This window comes from Loxodonta africana, chromosome 25 (assembly GCF_030014295.1).
Source record: "Loxodonta africana isolate mLoxAfr1 chromosome 25, mLoxAfr1.hap2, whole genome shotgun sequence".
Taxonomy (NCBI): domain Eukaryota; kingdom Metazoa; phylum Chordata; class Mammalia; order Proboscidea; family Elephantidae; genus Loxodonta; species Loxodonta africana.
The window spans coordinates 19682188-19702439 of NC_087366.1; the positions used below are offsets into that span (position 1 = coordinate 19682188).

Here is a 20252-nt window from a genome sequence, read left to right on the forward strand (position 1 = left end):
GCTTAGGTTAAACCAATCATCCACTCCCTCCTCCCCTTCCCCTGGGCTGCAAGCAGGCACAGCTAGAGAAAACCAATTGCAAGGCTACAGACACACTTGCAAATTTCCCTATTAAGGAGAAAAAAAAAAAAAAGAAGGAGGCTCCAAAATGCCTTCTGTCTGTCAGGACTCAATTCCCTTTCTATTCCCCACAGTGACTATTTCAAATCCTGGCTCTTCTCCTCAAGCTCTAAATTCCACCCCAACTCCTTGTTTTTGGTCAATGTCCTAGCCTCTGAGACACCAAAGATAAAGAACCTTACATGCATGGAAGCCCTCACTTTTCCTCCTCCACACCTCTCAACATATCAACATCACCATCCATGCTTTCCTTCCAGCTTCTTAGCTGTCTTCTAAAGCTACTCTCTCTAACTCTGGTTTTACTACAACCCCCCTAAGGCCGTGCACCAGTTCTCCACTTTCTTTTCTTTATCTTTAATCTCTTCTCCCTGGCAGTGTCCTTTCAGCATAGCAACATGCTCAAGACTTCCCCACCTTAAGGAAAAAAAAAAAAAAAAGATCCTTTCAATCTTGCTTACTCCTTTTTCCTATGACCACATCCCTCCTTCCCTTTTACCAGAAAATTCCTCTTGCAAATGAGACACACTCAATGCCCTGGCTTCCACATATTGGCTGCAGTCTACATTTACTGCAGTCTAGCTTCTGCTAGAAAAAATCCGACTGACTCTCCTCTCTCTGAGGTCACTGGTGACTTCCTACATGTCAAACTAAGCGGCCTTCTCAGTCCTCCATCTACTGACCTTTGCAGAATCTATTAACTATTGTAACAGACGTTATAACGAACATGATGTCTGCTGCAAATAATTACAGCTACTTATTATACAGTTCTTAGCACATGCCAAGAACTGTTCTAATCCCTACCACAATCTTGTAAGATAGGTACTATTATTACTCCTATTTTACAGATGAGGCATCGAGAGGTTAAAGTGACTTGCCTGATGTCATGGAGCTAGTAAGAGGCAGAGCCAGGTCTCACACTTGGGCAACCTGGCCTCATCAACCAAATCAACTCGTTGCTGTCGAGTTGATTCCGACTCACAAGAAACCTATGGGACAGAGTAGAACTGTCCCATAGGGTTTCCAAGGCTGTAAAGCTTTATGAAAGCAGACTGCTGCATGTTCCTCCCACAGAGTGGCTGGTGGGTTCAAAGTACCGACCTTTCGGTTAGTAGCTGAAAGTTTTAACCACTATGCCACCAGGGCTCATCTGTCCTTACAGTCTTCTTTCTTAATTACCATGCTACATTGGTGCTCTCCAGAACTATTCTCCTCCCAGGCTTCACTGTCAGGGTTCACTCCTGAGCTCCCTCTTGCCCTTCTGGGTGCTTTCTTTCTCTATTTACTTCCCTATCACAGTCTCTGATGCTTTTCCTAATGCTTATCCTTAGCCTCCTCTGTTCTCATTCTGTTCATGATCTTTAATCTTTCTGGGCCCAGGATCTGACTGAAAATTATCTGAAAGCTGGTGGATCACCAAAAAACGCTTATATGGACACACACTAAAATTTGGCATGTAATTTCCGAGTATTCAAGGGTGCTCAAAAGCCATTTAAGGACACCCCAGGTGTTCATGGGCTTCACACTGATGACTTCTGCTCCAGACTCACTTTGGACTTAACCTCCAATCTTTTGCCTCCACCTTAGGCAATACCAATCACTCCCTTCTTTGATCCCTATTTATACTATTTATCAGAGAGTTAGCTTTCACTCTGTGACTTCCCCATTGGACTGTAAGCAACCAGAGGACAGAGACCCTGCTTTATTCTACCTCGTATCCTCAGTGCCTAAAACATAACAATATGATATTGAAAAAGCCAAACCCACTGCTGTTGAGTCAATTCAGAGTCCTAGCAACCCTATAGGACAGAGCAGAGCTGCCCCATAGGGTTTCCAAGGAGCAGCTGGTCGATTTGAACTAGCGAACCTTTTGGTTAGTAGCCAAACTCTTAACCACTGCACCACCAGGGCTCCGTGAATAAAAAGTTGCTTCAACGTGCTTACTGAATGTGCTCGTTGAACAGACACTGTTCTGCTTGTCTTACCATGCCATGAACGGTTACAGTGAAAGGTATCACTACACTGAAGTTTAGAGAATGCATAAAGTCCCTGGACACCACAAGAGGAAACACCATAAAGAGCATGTTGAGTCACAGGCACAGAGAAGACCTGTAAAGAAAGCAAGGGGCCACTACAAGCATCAGACACCTAGCCTGAGATGGGAGTTCTTGGGATTCATGTTTATGAGATCCAGGAGTGGGAAGTGTTCAGCAGAACAGCCAGGGATACAGCAGAATCAGCTGCCAGCATCAGGTAGGCTTTTTTCCTTCCTTTTTTTTTTTCCTTCTCCTATCCCTTCAGCCCAAGGACATTTAACTCGAGGGGAGTGACCTTATAGATGGGTTTTCCAGTTTTCCAGAGGGAACCAGGGAACTAGGTGGGCCTTGCAGTCTGGCTGTCCTTCCTTCCTCATAGCAGAGGAAGGGTGCTCCTCTGCCTCAGCTGCTCGCAGAAGTGCCAGGATCCTCCCCTATCCCTACCCTCCCACATCCCACTCCTTGAATCCCCCCACCCACAACAGGTCCTGCTCATTTCCCACAAGCTGACCTCAAGCCAGGCCTCTGACCAGAAGGTAGGGAGGCTGTATTATCAGAGAAGAGTGTCACCCAGCAGAGCTCCTACTAGTGGGTGGTTTTATCCTGGCAAAGCTACTCACTTGTTTCTCCCTTTGGTCACCCACTCCTCTGCAACCTGGCGACGCTCTGAGATGCTCAGGGATAGGCCTTCTCCCGTTGTACCATTCACTGTCCAAACAAACAACCAGTCAGTGGGACCAATGAATACCTTTTGCCCCTCCAATGACAACTCTGGAAATGCACAGGAAGGGACACGGAAACACCAGAGGCTATGTTAATGTCAACTTTTACCTGAACCCAGTGATACTGGAAAATAGTGATGGTTAAAGAAATCTCCCCACCCTCTGTATTCAGGAAAACAGGTTACTGCAAATAACCACCTTTTCCTTATGACTTAGATGACTCACCAGTGCCCCTGTTTACCTATGACAAGGCCAGACACAGACCCTCCAAATTCTCATTCCCTGCCTGTCAAATGAGTAAATGAGTTGCTTGTCCCCACTGATCAATCGGAAACAAAGTGCTTGTTAACCAAACCTTGGTTAAACATCTTTCCTTCCCCCAAGTTCCTGAACTTTGGCTCACCCTCAGCTTGAGGCAACATACTCCCCTCTTTAAGGGCCACTGCCAGAGAACAGGCTGACCTCAGCGTAAAACATTCTGCCTTACTATCCCATGACGTTGCCTGCTCATCCCAATTCCCCATACCTGGGTTTTTTCGATGCTTGTTTTCTCTCTATAAAAGAAAAACGTTTTTCCCCTCTTTGAGATGTTTGCAGACCTTATGGTCAGAGTGTTCTCCCAACTCTACTGGGTCCAGTACTATAATAGTCCCTTTTCCCCTTTTCTGTCTCAATAAAGCTTCTCCCTATCAAAGTCTGGAAGTGTTTTGTATCTGACTGACAGCTAGAATCTGGGGGCAGGGGGGAGCATGATGTATTTCCATTTCCACTTCAGACTCAGTCTTTTTTTCAACCTTCGCCTTGCCAAAAGCAGCAGGAAGGCTAATTATGACTTGTAATTAGAAATCTGTCCTTGTTATCAGGGATTTTGAATGGAGACAGAAATAACTACCCACACTTTAGGCCAATCTCCAAACCTCACCACCCAGTTCTGTGTTTGTGACTGAATAGCAGGAAAATGAACGCCATCCAGTACTGGGGTGTCAAGGAGGTCATGAGTGGGAGTTACTCATGAGGGCACTGGTGTTTACTGGAGATCAAAAACTACCTCTGTCTATAGTCTGACGTGGTGGCGGTGCTCCAGGACAACTCATTTTTTAATGATAATTTATGAGGAATCACAAAAGAGATTAACTGTTCTTGTGCCAAACATGCTGTTGCATATTCATTTATTCTCACAACCACCCAGCAAAGCAGGAGTTATTATTCTCATTTACAGATAAAATACAAGGTTCTGAAACAGTAAATAAGCTTGAATCCAGATCTGTGTGATTCCAAACCTATCATCTTTCCCTTTACCGCAGTTGTTCCATGACGGATCAAAGAAAGGATGCGAATGTACTAGGATACATTACTGGGGCCTAATGCATATGTAAGGTCCCTGGGCGGCACAAGTGGTTTGTGCTCCACAACTAACAGAAAGGTTGGTGGGTCAAACCAGCTCATTGGTACCACGGGAGAAAAGCCTGGCGATCTGCTTCCGTAAGGATTACAGCCAAGAAAATCCTATGTTCTACTAGTTCTACTCTATAACACATGCGGTCACCATGCGTCAGAATCAACTCAGCAGTGGGTTTGCTTTTTGTTTCTTTAATGCATATAGCAGCACTTTGGCTGTTCAGGCACCGAGCAGTGGTTGGGAGGGAGGGTAATGGGGTGTGGGAAGAGTGCTTTTATCATTCTCTGTGGTCCTGGCACACGTGGAGAGTGTTCCTGTAGAAGGGATGCTCCCGCTTCTTCACCATACTCTTTAAGGAGTAAGAATCAGGCTTCTTACTACGGTTTGGAGCTTGGTTGGGGGCGAGGAGGGCACGAAATGGTTCTGTAATCAGGTTTCAATTTTGACATGTGGCCTGAACACCTTTTCACAGAAGTTTTAACCTGCTCTGGTAATAACAACAGGTGCCCCCAGTTCTGAAGGGGCTTCTGTTGGTCTGGGTCAAGGTGTAGTATCCTCACAATGAAAACCAACCCAAGGGGCAAAGAGCCCCGAAAACAATACATGGGGTAGCTCGGCTCCAGGTAAGTACAGTTCTCAGGCTTAACATTTTTAAGGCCCGAGTTTTTTTTTTTTTTTTTTAATTCCACTGTCTATGAATAAATGGGGATAACTGCTAGACCTGTGATTCCTTTGGGTGCTCCATTTACAGTCTTACATTCATAATTTGAAAGGTCAGGCGAAGATGGAACAAAGCCCGTTTTCAACAGCTAGAAAGCATGGGTTTAGTTGTTACTCTACCACTTCTTAGCTGAATAGCCTTAGGCAACCTAAATAATACATTTGTGACCCTAACTCCTTTTCAAAATGGGTGATTGAGAGCTTGACATAACTAACGCCATAATGATACTCTAAGTAATCTATAAGCATTTTTTTATTGCACCAGCTGCACTGGTCTCTTTCCAAAGGGGTGAGGAGCCCTCTCAGCTCCTGTGACCTTGATCTCTATCCTCTTTTTTGTTCTCTTGAGAAATGGCCTGCAGCCTGCAAGATAGCAGCTAGGAAGTCCGCCTGGCGCTCTTTGTCTGCAACTTTCTTTCTTGTTCCTTATCTCAGTCAGAGTGGATTTGGCAGGCCAGTTCCACCAGCTGAGAGATTCTTAAGTTTTTTTCAGCCTGTTACAAACATGTAGATTAGGGTCCAGATGTCCAACATGCATAACTTTAGTTTACTAAAGAGCTTCTTGTAGTTGTTTTGTGATATATATGACCATCTGTGGGCTACGTGCTCAAAGACATTAGGTAATCCTTGTCAAAATTATACATAAGCTCTGATGTAAAAACTGCTTTTGGGGGACTCCATAAAGAACAGCCTGTGTTGCTGTTGGGGCCCTCCTGTTGGTGTCACCTCCTAATAAGCTTTCTCTGTCTTTCTGACTTGGAGTATGTTTCATTGGCTTGACTGCTACAGGGTTCAGACCCCGAATGGGTAACATATCTGAGCCATAGATTTTCATCTCTAAATTAGGATGAAAATAATACCTTAGCTGTTTTGAAGGCATACCACCAAATTAGATAACCTCTTGAGGTGCTTTGTAGGTCTAAAATTAGTGAGTCTACAAATTCATAAACTGTGTTAGTTTAGCCAGGCTCAGTAATAACCACCAGTGCTACTGTGACCTCCTGACTAGTAACCAGATAGGAACTGCCTTCTGAGGACTAAGCTAGAGAGATGTAATCCCAAAAGAAAAACTTACCAAAAATGCTCTTCACTCCCTGTTCTTCCACAAGATAGTCCACATACCGACCAATTACTGAAAAGTTGATTTCTCTAAAAGACAAAGGGGAAACGGAAAGAATACATATTTAAAGTCTTTCTTATTGTTATTTATTGCTAACCTGATTATACTAGATCTAAAATGGAGTCATTGTGCTGAGCCCCACGTCAGCAAACCAAAACCAAAGTTTCTATTTCTTGTACATGCCTAACCTTCCCAGGAGCTGAAATCCCAGTCAGTCAGTGACTCTCCCAGAAACAGAAACCAAAGCTAGCCAATCAGAACTTGCCTGCTCAGTTTAACCTAGTTCAAAATTTCCCCTTAATCCCAAATAAGGAAAGAAAATGCCCGCCAGTATATTTGCCCAGTACAGCTTCCTTATACCGTGTTATGTCTCTGCTTATAAAAACCCGTCTGCTTTGTAGCATGCTTCGGAACTCATCTGGCTTCCAAACCAGACGTTCCCCAGTTCGTGAACTGAAAAATAAAGTTTATGAGTTTGTATACAAATTTAATATTGTGAAAATTTTATTTTTAATCTTACAAATGCAGAACTTTAGGCCCCACACAAGCCTACCCAGTCCAGATCTGCATTTAAACAAGATCCTCATGATTTGCATGTATATTGCTGTGTGAGAAGCACTGACCTTGTAAGGATTTGATGCTTAAGGCACTAAGAAACTTTTTCCTTAAAATCACTTTGATTTTAAAATCTAGAAACTGACATGCATGCAAACAGTATAAAGTGACTGGCCTGAATCAAAATGCAGGTAGGGCGGATCAGGAATGGAGAATGAAAATCCAAAGAAAAACTGTGTGGCAAATCTGGGTTAAATGTTGCCAAGACCACGTAGTGTCAGTTAGCTGCCTCTTGTACTTCTGTCAGTGGGGTCAAAGAATCCTAATTTATTTCTAGCCTTATTAACATTCTTTACATCTTTACTTATTGTGTTCCTAAAAAAGAAAACCAAAACAATATATCTGATGCATCTAGGAAGACACCAAAGGGAAGGCACCAAAAGGAATAGAAACAATCAGAGACAGAATTGAAAACAGCTGACTCTGATTAAAGGGCTAGATGCTGAGCCAATGCACAGGCAACCAACTGCCCACAGTATGCAAAGAGAAAACAAGCCCGCTAGTGAAGCAGAGCCAGCCACTCGGTAAAACGTATACGTCACTGTAGCTATGAAACATCTTGGAAGAAAGGTCTGGTGATCTATTTCCAAGACATCAGCCACTGAAAATCCTGTGGACTACAGTTCTACTCTGATATACACGGGGCCACCCTGCGTCAGAACTGACTTGATGACAACCAGAAGCACCGCCACCACCACCAATGATGCAGTCATTAGGCCTCCGAGGTGCTGAGAAGCTACTAAAAACAAAATCTACTCTCAATCCGGAAAACTTCCCCACAAAAACAGAAGAGAAAGAGAAGATTAATTATTGAATAAACATTAAAACCAGAATGTGATGTATCACGAGTAATCTACTACAGAGTTTACAGAGATGGAAAGGAATCTTAACCGTTACACAGCTAAGCAGATACAACCCATTACACTCATGTTTTTAATATTACTAATTTTTTAAACCTTTATTTATTTCTTCTATCTGCCCAGAGGACTGAGGATGAAGGGACATATAATAGCTTATAGTAACCTGCAAACATTTGCATAATTTTCAGACAATAGTAGAAACAAAATGACTTTTTCTGTCCGATTTAATATGTTCTGCTATGTGGCAGTCGGCCTCTTTAAAGACTTACAGGCTTGGAAACCCTAAGGGGCAGTTCTACTCTGTCCTACAGAGTCACTAGGAGTCAGAATCAACTCAGCGGCAGTGGGTTTGGTTTGGTGGATTTTGGGTATTCCAGGAGAGGGAATTATGCATATTAGGAGAATCGTCATCACTGTCTGAGCATTAACCTTTGAAGAAAGAAAGACCTCAGGCCATCCAGACATCATACCTACCACAAGTAGACAAAATCTCCTGCCTTTAGTGGGCATTGATTTTGTGAAATTTAACCAACACCACGTTTTTGGTAGAGTTGGTCAGGGAAAGTTTCCTGCACTTACCTTGGGAGTAACCCGTAAAGAATTTTGTTGACAAATAGCACATCTCTTTAACAGGTTTTCAATAGTTTTATCTTTTTCGGTTGGCAGAGTAAGAATCTAGTGCCTTTAACATTTTCCTCTTACTCAGATGATCTTGTTGATGACACAACACTAACCAGGCAAACAGGGATTGAGGTACAAGAATTATTTTGTTAGATAATTCCCATGGTCCACTAGAATTTCTTGTAGCCCCCTTTTTTGATCCAACTGTCTGTTTTTTTTCCCCATGATGCACACTTTTGGAAATGAATAAAAGTTTCTTATTTTATTAAGGAGCTTTTGGGGTCGTCCATGGTTTGACAGTGCCCTTTGCAGCTCGGTCAGCAAAATCGTTGCCCTTAGAAATTTTGTCATTCTGACCCACATGAGCTCTAGTGAGTTACTGATATCTGAGCAGGAAGCTGTAAGGCCTCTAGCAGATTAGCTATCAATTTTCTATGAGATATTTCAGTTTCCACTGAAGTCAAGAATTTCCTGTTTTTCCAAATTTGCCCTGTTGCATGACAGATACAAAACACAGTTACTTCAGTGTAAATATTCACTTTTTAAGTCTAGAACTAAGAATTGCAGCTCTAGTAACTACTATTAATTCAGCGGCCTAAAAAAAAACAAAACCAAACCCATTGCCATCGAGTTGATTCAGACTCACAGTGATCCTACAGGACAGAGTAGAACTGTCCCATAGGGTTTCTAAGGATCAGCTGGTGGATTCGAACTGCTGACCTTTTGTTTAATAGCTGTAACTCACTGTAGCTCTTAACTACTGTGTGAACATAATCTTCTAGAATTTTCTGAGAAGTCACTACAGAAGTCTTAAGCAAGCCATTTTTATTACATGCATATGACCCATCGGTAAACATTATCACATCAGCATTTTGAATAGCAACATCAGATAAATCAGGTAAGGGACTGGTGTCTTCTATTACCATTGTATAAGCATTATCATCCATTTGGTCAAGATTTGGCAGGAGAGCAGCAGGATTTAGAAGACTGCATCTCCTCAGCACAATATTTGGATTTGATAACAATGCTTGATTATAACCAGTTTGATAGTGCACTGACAAATGCTGGGTTTTATGCACTTATAAGATGGCAGTCAACTGCATGTGAGACTTGCAAATTAAGTCAAATGTCCCAAAGTTAGAGCTTAGGCCTTTTCAACAAGAATGGAGGTGGCTGCTACAGCTTGTAGTCACCTGGGTATTCCCCGTGCCATGTCATCTAGAAGAACTGAAAAATAAGCTATTGGTCTATAGGCTAGTTCCAACCTTTGAGTTAATATTCTACTAGCAGCACCTTTACGTACAGGACAAAACAAGTGCGAAGATTTTTTTAAAAACTGGAATTCCCAATGTTGGGGAAGAGGCTTTAGCCAATTTCAGTTGTTTCAAGGCCTAAATACTTCACTTCAGGTTGGCAATATTGTAATTTGTCTAGTGAGACCTTATGCCTCTATGAACCCAGAAATTGTTAACAAAACCAAAGTTCAGTTTTAGCTTTCCTCTTTGGTTTCTGTGGCTACTAACAGATCATCTACATATTGAATAATTATAGATCACTCTGGTGGGACAAACTTCTCTAAGATTTTCCTTAAAGGACAAGAGAAAATAGCAGGGGGAATCCTCTGCCATAAATATAGGGCTCTTCCATAAGTAAAAGCAAACAAGAATTTAGACTGGTCTGTTACAGGGACAGAAAAAAAAAAAGAAAGAGCATAGATCGATTACAGAGAAAAATTTTGCAGACGATGGTATAAAATCAGAACAATTGCAGACTTAGGGACTACGGGAGTTAACGGGACAACAAATTAATTTTATTAAGATCTTGTACAAATCTATGTGGTGGTCTACCATCTTTATCAAATTTACATTTTTTTTTTAATTGGAAGTATGGGCCTATTACAGGGTGAATGACCTTTTCTAATTGTCCCTTGTTTTTCTAATTCTTTTATAACCAGTTTTATTCCTTCTAGTTGAGCTCTCAATAAAGGATACAGGGAAGGCTAAACATGAAGTGGGCTCAGAGCTAACCACCAAGGAACACAAACTCGTGTCCTTGAACAGCACTGGTAACTCATTACTGGCTAAAGAAACTGTGCCTTCCTCCTTTCCAGAAGGACCCACTAATGAGGAGAACCACTTGTCTAAGAGATCATCAGCTTCCTCTTTCCCAAAATCAATTTGAGACAGGGAGGGATAAAGACAAACAGGGGAAACAGAGGGGGCAGGAACAACAAAGAAAGGAGGAGGAGGATGTCATGAAAAATAAAGTGCCTTTAATTCTCATATTCCTCTCCTATTTTCTTCAATCTTTCCTTCTGGCTATCCAAAATCCTTTTAGACTTTACTCTTAGAATGATACTCATCCCATTTGTTGTTGTAGTTAGTTGCTCTCAAGTTGGTCCCGACTCATGGTGACCCCATGTGTACAGAGTAGAGCTGCTCCATAGGGTTTTCAAGGCTGTGATGCTTTGGAAGCATATTGCCAGGCATTACTTCCAAGGCACCTCTGGGTTGGTTACTAGTCCAGTGCTTAACCATATGTGCCACCCACGAACTCCTGCATATTCATTTCATAAGTACCAGTAATTCATTTGTTGGAAAACCTCCACGAATATGTTAATTTATCTGAAACAAAAGAATCATTCTCAGGCCATTGCAAAACTGGATTCTCACAACTATACTTATTCCAAATATGACAGAAAGACTTTAGCTGTTTAAGATAAAGACCTGCAAGCAACATTCCTGGCTTCCCATACTTCTCTACCATAAAATCTTATGGTGATTCTGAGGGGATTTTAGATTCCATATTACCCCATGCTTATTCAATACTAAAATCCTGAATTTGCATACAGTGGTTCACCCAGCTAGTACTCCAACAGAGGAGAGCTTGAAGGAGACTTGCTGTAATTTAGGATTTCTTACCTGACTGTCGCGTGGCCACGGACCTCCAGCTGGTCCACTCAATTCAGAAACTGCCTGGGCTACCCCATTCGTTTCGCCAATTGTTAGGGAAAAGTTACTAAAAACAAAACCTCTCCACAAAAGTAGAAGAACAGAAGTTTTATTATGGAACAAGCATTAAACCATAATGTGATACATCACAGGTAATCCATTAAAAGAGATTTCAAAGATAGAATGGAATCTAAATTATCATTAAATTCATGTTTTTAAGATACTATTGTTAATTTTCAGCATTTTTATATGGCCAGAGGTAAGGCTAGGCTACCTAAGGTAATGCTTATCTCCTTCTAGGAAACAGCAATATAGGGGAGGATCACCTCAAGTTACACTTCAAAGAAGTGGCTTCTAGGAAAATGTAAAATGGGAGGCGGGGCCAAGATGGCAGAATAGACAGACGCTTCCAGCGAGCCCTCTTCACAACAAAGACTCGAAAAAACAATTGAAACGAGTATATTTATGAAAAGCAAATAGCCCTGAGCATCAAAGACAAGCTTAGAAAATGAACTGAGGGGCAGGGGGAGGAAGAGACGGTTCAGAAGCAGAGAGGAGTTACCAGACCTGAGTCGTGGGGAGTCCCCAGGCACCATTCCCGGAGCTGCGGCGGCGGGCTGGTACGAGCGTTCAGCTGCGGTTTCCTCAGGGAGAAGTAGCCAGCCACACAGCCTACTCACACCTCCGGAACCTAAGAACAGCGCTCTTGGCAAAATCTAAGTACTTGCATATATTTTACTGCGCCCCCTCCCGCCCCCTGGCCGGCTTCAGTGGCTGAATTCCCTGGGCCTGAGATAGGCCCTGTTGAGTACCTGGTGCCATCCTCCTGGCCTTGGAGAAGGAAAAAATTTGCAACTGGGGGAAAAGATAATTTGCCAGCTCCACTAACTGGGGGAGCTCAGGACAAAAGTGGTACCTGTCCAGGCATAAACAGTCCGTGGACTTTGAGTACCTTTCCTCTCTGTGTGGACCTGTGCGGGCCTACTTCAGGAGAATAGGCCCTTGTTGGCAGACTCCAACTGTTTCAGCTGTGCGGCAGAGAGTTGGGTGTTCAATGTTTGACATTGCTTTGCCTATTAAACAGGGTCCTCACCTACCCAGATCAGGGGCCTAAGGACTGGTAGCTCCATTCAGGTCACCCAGCCACCCATGACAGGGGTCCAAGGATAACTGGTAACTCCCAGTCCTTACAACCCAAAACACTGGGTGCCCATGGTCTGTCTGCAGAACCCACCCACCTGTACGCTCTATGGATCAGGGAAACGCTTTCCTCAGAGACACGTGGGGAAGATTCTCAGTCCCCTGCCTTGTTCACAGTGTGACCCCCTGCTGCAACCAGATACCGGTACCTACGCCATCACCCCTGCCCCTCTAAGACTGCAGGACAGAGCCTGTACCACACACTTGATGATCAGCTACCTGGACACCTGAGCTGAATTCATACAAGAAAAGTGAATGGACTCCTAGACTCTAGCCATCTGGGGACAGGACATCAGAGCTCCAAAGGCAAAAATAATCAAGCTGGGACACTCAAGCAACTCATCTGGGCATATCAAAACAAAACAAAGCAAGAAGCTACGACACAGTAGGCAAACATAAAATAAACTAATACAATAACTTATACATGGCTTGGAGACAACAGTCAATATTAAGTCACATAAAGAAACAGACCATGATTGCCTCAACAAGCTCTCAAAACAAAGAATCAAGGGATCTTCTAGATGAAAGCGCATTCCTAGAATTACCAGAGGCAGAACACAAAGATTAATATACAGAACCCTTAAAGACATCAAGGAGGAAATGAGACAATATGCAGAACGAGCCAAGGAACACACAGATAAAGCAACTGAAGAAATTAAAAAGATTATTCAGGAACATAATGATAAATTTAATAAGCTGGAAAAATCTATAAACAGACAGCAATCAGAAATTCAGAAGATTAACAATAAAATTACAGAAGTAAACAACTCACTAGAAAGTCAGAGGAGCAGAATTGAACAAGTGGAAGGCAGAATTTCTGAACTTGAAGATAAATCACTTGGCACTAACATAATTGAAGAAAAATCAAAGAATTAAAAAAAAAAAATGAAGAAACCTTAGGAATCATGTGGGACTCTATAAAGAGAAATAACCTACGAGTGATTGGAGTACCAGAACAGGGAGGGATAACAGAAAATACAGAGAGAATGGTTGAAAATTTGTTGGCAGAAAACTTCTCTGATATCATGAAAGATGAGAAGATATCTATCCAAGATGCTCATTGAATTCCATACAAGGTAGATGTTACAAGTCACCAAGACATATTATAATCAAACTTGCCAAAACCAAAGATAAAGAGAGAATTTCAAGAGCAGCTCGGGATAAACGAAAAGTCACCTACGAAGAAGAGCCAATAAGAATAAGCTCGGACTACTTGGCAGAAACCATGCAGGCAAGAAGGCAATGGGATGACTTATTTAAAAAATTGAAGGAAAAAAGTTGCCAGCCAAGAAAATGTAAAATGTTAATTTCTCATGGAATCCAGACTTTCTGGAGCCATTGAGGCTGGATGAACCCCTGGAACTACTGCTCTGAGATAATCTTTAAACCTTAAACCAAAAATATTCCCTGAAGTCTACTCAAAACCAAACAATAGTTTAGCATAACTAGTAAAGAATGCCTTGAGCATTGTGCTCTTTTAAGATCTATCTATATGGGATCAAACTGACGAGAGCAACTCGAAAGATCAGGTAGGAAACTTAAGAGGCAGTGGGTTTGTTAATGGGGGAGAAACTATTCAGAAAAGGAGGGTGAGAATGGTCGCACAACTCAAAGAATGTAATTAATGTCACTGAACTGTACATGTAATAATTGTTGAGCTGGTGTATGTTCTGCTGTATACAACAACAGAAATAAAATTATATGTCTCCATATCCTTGGAGGTATACTTACATAATTTTTAAAGAGACAAAGAAAGAATTTACAATTTACAGTTATCTAAAGTGAATTTTAAAAGAACAAGGGAGGAGGGGAGCCCCTTTTCTTTTTTTCACCAGGGGAATTTAACACTTTTAATTTGTATTTGTCCTTACAAATGGAAGCAAGGTTCTTCCACAGTGGCTCGTATTCCAGTATAACACTTCCCCACTCTCTCTGCTCCACTTGTCCAAATGCCAAATCCTGGCGTCTCAGTCGTGTTGAGGTGGCTCCCTGAATGCAGGACAGGCACGAACTTAGGTTGTTCTTACCTAATGATAAGATGGGGGAGTTCACTGGCTTAGATAATTCATCTTAGGACACTTACTTTGGTCAGCTTAACCTGTTCAACTTTTTGAAATCTCTCTGCCTCAGCCATTTTTGGACTACTTGGAACCATACCTTTACAGTACACCTGTTCCTTGCTGCTCCCATTACCTCTTCCTGACTTATGATAAGCTCTGTGAAGCAAGAACAGTCAGCAAGGGCTTTGTGTTATACCAATTCTGGGTTTGACCAATGATGTCCATCTACTTATGCAAGCAACCAGGAAACAGCTGCAGCAGATCCAGGGGACTTTGGAATGACAGATCGGAAACAGGAAATAAAACTAGACTGGGCAGTGGCCTGTGTCGGAGTCACAAATTCAAAGATGGTGGCTCCTGTACTTTCAGGGACCCTTTGACACACATCTCCCCTAAGCAGGCCACATAAACAAAGACATGGAAAGCAGGGCTAGCCTTCTCACAAGGGAGGAACCTGCAGAGCTTTCACGGGGATATGCCCTGTTCTCACTTGGATTTGCATTCTTTGGGTTTAATCCAATAAACCCTTTCTCATTTTGAAAAGCAAGCTGGAGAGCTTGTTTCTGGTTTCTGGAATTCTTAAGGACAGAAAGTGACTTACTCGGTCTGTTAGGCTATAGGGTATAGGTGTGGATCTCCAAAGTAGACTCTAAACTCAGCAGAGAACGCCCACTTCAACATCTAGCACGAGCGCTCAGCGTTATTTATGGCTCAGGGTAAATACACAATAGTTATTGCCGCTATTATTCCTGACTCGAAAAGACAGGAAATCCTTCACACTTTCACCAAAGAAGTTTGCATTTCTAATATGAATATCACTTTATACATTGTTTATGCCCACTTTCCAGGCTAAAGTGAAAACTTCCTGAAGGCAGAGGCTGTGCCTTCTTCCATAGCTTGCAATTTCTAAACTGCACGTGGCATGCAGCAGGTGTTTGACAAAGTTTGGGTAAAGAAGGGGTGATGAGAGACCTTACAATGACGCAGAACCACCACAATTGCTGATTTCACATGCAGCTTATCCCCACACTTGTATGATGCTTTTCCATTTCACTATTACATTAATTCAGTAAAGAAGATAGTGTATATGAATAACTAAAACATAAAGGAAAATATGATGAAGGCTACGACTGAGTCAAAAATAAAGTATATGCGAGCTCAGAGGAGTAACTGACAAATTACAACCAGGGAGACTGGGAAGGAGGCTTCAAAAAAAAGAAAAGAAAAAAAAAGAAGCATTTGAGCTGGGTTTGGAAGAATAAAGATGGAACCTTATGATGCTCCTTCCCTACAAAATTCCTTTAGAGCTCCTATTTGGCCCTTTTCTGATATCTTCCTCTCTCTCGGGATTTGGCTCAGGCAGACCTAGGCGCGTGTGTAGCTGGTAAAGAAGGGCCTCACAGTCCCTTCTTCCTCAGTGAACTACACACAGTTTTACAGTCTCAGTGGGTAGTGTCCAACCAGACATGCTTTCCACCTATATTCATCCTTCCCTTCCCCTGTCAACCTCACTCAGGACTTGGTGGATGTCAGGTTCCTTAATCTGACAAAGCTCACTAACCTACCCCAGGTTAGGGGTGCTAATGAATGATGCAAAACCTGCCCCCTTCCAGATAACAGTTTGCTCCTCTGGTAAAATGCCCTGAACCTACAAGAGTGACACTAACGGTAACATTTCTGAGGCAGAGCAGACTCACTCAGAAAATGTCCTTGGTCTTAGAGCCTTTGGAATTACCAAGTCTCCTCAAAGAAATCAGACATCTAAAAAGGGTTACTTTTTCTCTAAATTTTATTGTTGTTGAGAATATATATAGCAAAACATAACAATTCAACCATTTCTACACGTACGGTTTACTGAATTTGATTACATTCATGTTGTGCAACCATTCTCACCCTCCTTTTCTGAATTTTCCTTCCCTTTAACATAAACTCACTGCCCCCAAGACTTCCATTAAATCTTTTGAGTTGGTGTTGTCACATTGATCCCACTTAGAAAGTTCTTAAAAGAGCATAATGCTCAAGGCAGACATTCTTTACTAGTTAAGCTATAGTTTGGTTTTAAGACTTTAGGTGGTAATTTTGGTTTAAGGTTTAAAGATTATCTCAGGGCAACTGTTTCCAGGGTTCATCCACCCTCCATGGCTCCAGAAAGTCTGCAGTCCATGAGAATCTGATATTCTGTTCTGCATTTTCCCCCTTTTGACTAGGATTCTTCTATGGAATCTTTGATCAAAATATTTAAAAATGGTAGCTGGGCACCATCCAGTTCTTCTGGTCTCATGGCAAAGGAGGCAGCTGTTCATGGAGGCAATTAGTCACACATTTCATATTCTCCTATTCCTGACTCTCTTTCTGTTGTTCCAGGTGAATAGAGAGCAACTGTTGTGCTTTGGGTGACTGCTTGCAAGCTTTTAAGACCCCAAGCACTACACAATGAACTAGGAGGTAGAAGAGAAGCACTAAACATGTCATTAGGGCAATTAACTGGTATGTCCCATGAAACCATGACCCTAAACCTCCAAACCAAGGAACCAAATTCCATGAGCAGCCTCAGCAGCTACTCTTTTTGTTTTTGTCATTATAAATATACTTATCAAAAGTTGCCAATTCAACTTTAAAAATTTTTTTTATTATACTTTAGATGATTGAAGTTTAAAGTGCAAATTAGTTTCTCATTGAAGAATTTATTCACAAATTGTTTTGTGACATGGTTGCAATCCCTGCAATGTGTCAGCACTCTCCCCCTTTCCCTTCACACCCTGGGTTCCCTGTATCCATTCATCCAGTTTTCCTGTCCCTTCCTGCCTTCTCGTCTTTGCTTTTGGGCAGGTGTTGCCCATTTGGTCTTGTATACTTGATTGAACCTAGAAGCATGTTCCTCAAGTGTGTTAGTTTGTTTTATAGACCCTGTCTAACCTTTGGCTGAAAGATGGACTTTTTACAAGTGTACAACTTATTGACAGCAATTACAATAACTGGCCGTGTAACCCTACCCTTAAACAATGTGATTTTTCCATCACGTTAACCCTCCTTTTTTCCTTCCCTTCCACCCCTAGTAACTACTAATAAACTCTGGTCTCTGTATATTTGCTTTTTCTTGTTTTTTTATATAAGCGAGGTCATACAATTATTTGTCCTTTTGTGATTGACTTATTTCACTCAACATAGTATCTTGAAGCTCCACCCTAAATGTGTTTTGTCTGACTTTCACAGTATTAATTTTATGTTTTAAAAAAAAAGGGGCTTTATTTGAATAGCCAGAAGGTCTGACAATGTCAGGCCTACATTTCCATACTTCAGTGATTATCTGGAATGAGCAGCAGCTGCTCCCTTCTCTGGCACAGCCATGCCTAGGCCACCTCAGACATTTAAAATCCCCACCTAACTCTGCAGCGTGAGTACACAGCTCTGGGCGGAGATGTCTACCTGTTCCAGTGACAAGTGGGCCCAGTCAAATCACTCAGCATTGTTACTAGATTTTTCATGAAGGCGCCTGAAACAGCAGGGTTAGGGCGGCAACATGTTAATAATCCTCTCTGGGGACACATCTCACTTCCCTGTTTTCCCACCCTACTCTACCTCCCCAAGGTACCCTGGTGTCATGGACTGAACTGTCCCCCAAATATGTGTTAACTTGGCTAGGCTGTGATTCCCAGTACTGTATGGTTGTCCACCATTTTGTGATCTGATGTGATTATCCTATGTGTTATAAAGCCTAATCTCTATGGTGTTAATGAGGTAGGATTAGAGGTAGTTACGTTAATGAGGCAGGACTCAATCTACAGGATTAAGTTTTGTCATGAGTCAGGTCTTTTGTGATATGAAAGAGAGAAGTAAGCGGAGACTAGAGGGACCTTATGTCACCAAGAATGAAGAACCAGGAGGGGATCGCATCCTTTGGACCCAGGGTCCCTGTGCTGAGAAGCTCCTAGAACAGGGAAAGGTTGATGACAAGGACCTTGCCCCAGAGCCGACAGGACAGAAAACCTTTCCCTGGAGCTGGCACCCTGAATTTGGACTTCTAGCCTCCTAGACTGAGAAAATAAATATCTGTTTGTTAAAACTTTCCACTTGCGGTGTTTGTGTTATAACAGCACTGGATAATTAAGACACCAGGTTTATTGTCATTGCTAGAGAAACTGTATCAATTATCATGAAGTCACTACAGAGAAGGGAAACGATGAAATGGCATTATTCCCTCTGCTGGATGAGTGGTGACTGGGGCTCTGTGCTTCCCCAAGAGAAAAGTGATGCAAGTTGGTTTACTTGAAAAGGCCAGACTGGCTTTCCACTGCATCTTGTCTTTCTCCAGGAGCCCTGCAAACACATCTAACCACTGAACCACCTCAGGGGAGAAAGGCCCAGGACCAGTTCCATGCTTGCTGTGGTCATTCTCATGTCTCTGACTCCAATTTTAATGTTTTATTTCAATTTCTATGGGTTCAGATTCTTCGGCCTAGATCCATGTTTGTTTTTTAATAAATGAACTTTTCTTCACATTACAAAACCTAAACAGTTTATTTTAGAAAATACACACCATCAAAAGTGAAAACACAGTCACGATCTCCCCAGAGATGATCACTCTTATTAGTCTGATTATTTTTCTAATAATAAATACACAATATATTATCTGCTAATATAATGGAGTCACGTTATAAGTAATTTTGTAATGTCTTTTCACTTAGCATTCTAAATTCTACATCTTCCCATAATGTTAGATATTTTGTTACTATAATTGGCTACACAGCATTCCACTGTCTGGAAGAACAAAATTAATTTAGCTGATCCTCTATTCTTGGATATCTAGTTTGGGCAATTTGATACGAGAAATCTTATCAAATTATTTTTAATACAAACTGAGATCCAGAGTGGGTGAGTTGTGAAACTGCACATAGCCTCTACACCTCTTCTCTTAGGGTATAAACAAAACAAACAAAAAAACCCATTGCCATTAAGTCAATTCCAACTCACAGTATAAGAGAATTTTTTTTGAAGTGACTTTTCCGAGAAAAATCCCTATTGCTGTCCACTCCCTCTCCTGGTGCCGGACACACAGTGAAAGACTTTACTTCATTGAAGAATACAGAATCTACAGGTCAGACTATTTTCGTAACCAGCATGATCTGGCATGCATATCAGAAAATCTGATTTTCCATTCTTTTGTCTTTCACACATTAACTCTTGGGATTCAAAATCAGATCAAAGAAATGTGTGCTTTAGGCAAAATAACTACTTGGCTAAATAAAAACTCCTTTGTCAGAGAAGCACGCAAGACCTGTAACTGCCCTGCAGAAAATGTTCTGTCTTGGGAGTCTGGATCACTTAGTCTCCCAGACACCGCTGAAACAATAACCCACACAACTCCTGCTCTGGCAGCCCAGGCCCTTTCTGACCGAGGTAGCAGGTTCATTTTTACCAGAGCATCTTGCAAAGACTCCCATGCCATGGCCAAGGGCATTTGAGGAAGAAAACACAATTTTTTTTCCTAGACATTTTGGCTAATCTGAAATAGACTTTCTGTTCAAATAACTGTTCTGTTTTTCCCGAAGGAAAAAGTGACTTCTTGAAACAACAATGGAAAGCAGAAGTCTTTTATTCTAATGTAGGGAAGATGAAGGTTGGGATGGGTAGAAAAAGGCCTTCCTTTCCAGCTACATGACCTGCAGCAAGTGTGTCAACCTTTGGTATCCCAGTTTATTCAACTGTAAAAATAGAGACTACAGCTACCTCACAGAGGTTACTGTAAAGATTAAATTGGAACATGCTAGTGAAAATGCCCAGCACAGTGACTGGCATGCAGCTTCCTTTTCTCCTTCCTCTTTGACCAGCAG

The 20252-nt window shown here is 41.9% G+C and overlaps 1 protein-coding gene across 5 annotated transcripts in view; it reads right to left on the reverse strand.

Moving 5' to 3' along the window:
• NPL (N-acetylneuraminate pyruvate lyase) overlaps positions 1-20252 on the reverse strand; it is a 66496-nt gene that overhangs the window by 36437 nt on the left and 9807 nt on the right. For all 5 annotated transcript variants that reach the window (XM_010590964.3, XM_023549208.2, XM_023549207.2 and 2 more), the window contains exons 3-4: positions 6070-6143; positions 2774-2861 (exon numbers count right to left, since the gene is read on the reverse strand). In XM_010590964.3, the coding sequence (XP_010589266.1) occupies positions 2774-2861; positions 6070-6143 (162 nt within the window). The remainder of the gene's footprint in view (positions 1-2773; positions 2862-6069; positions 6144-20252) is intronic.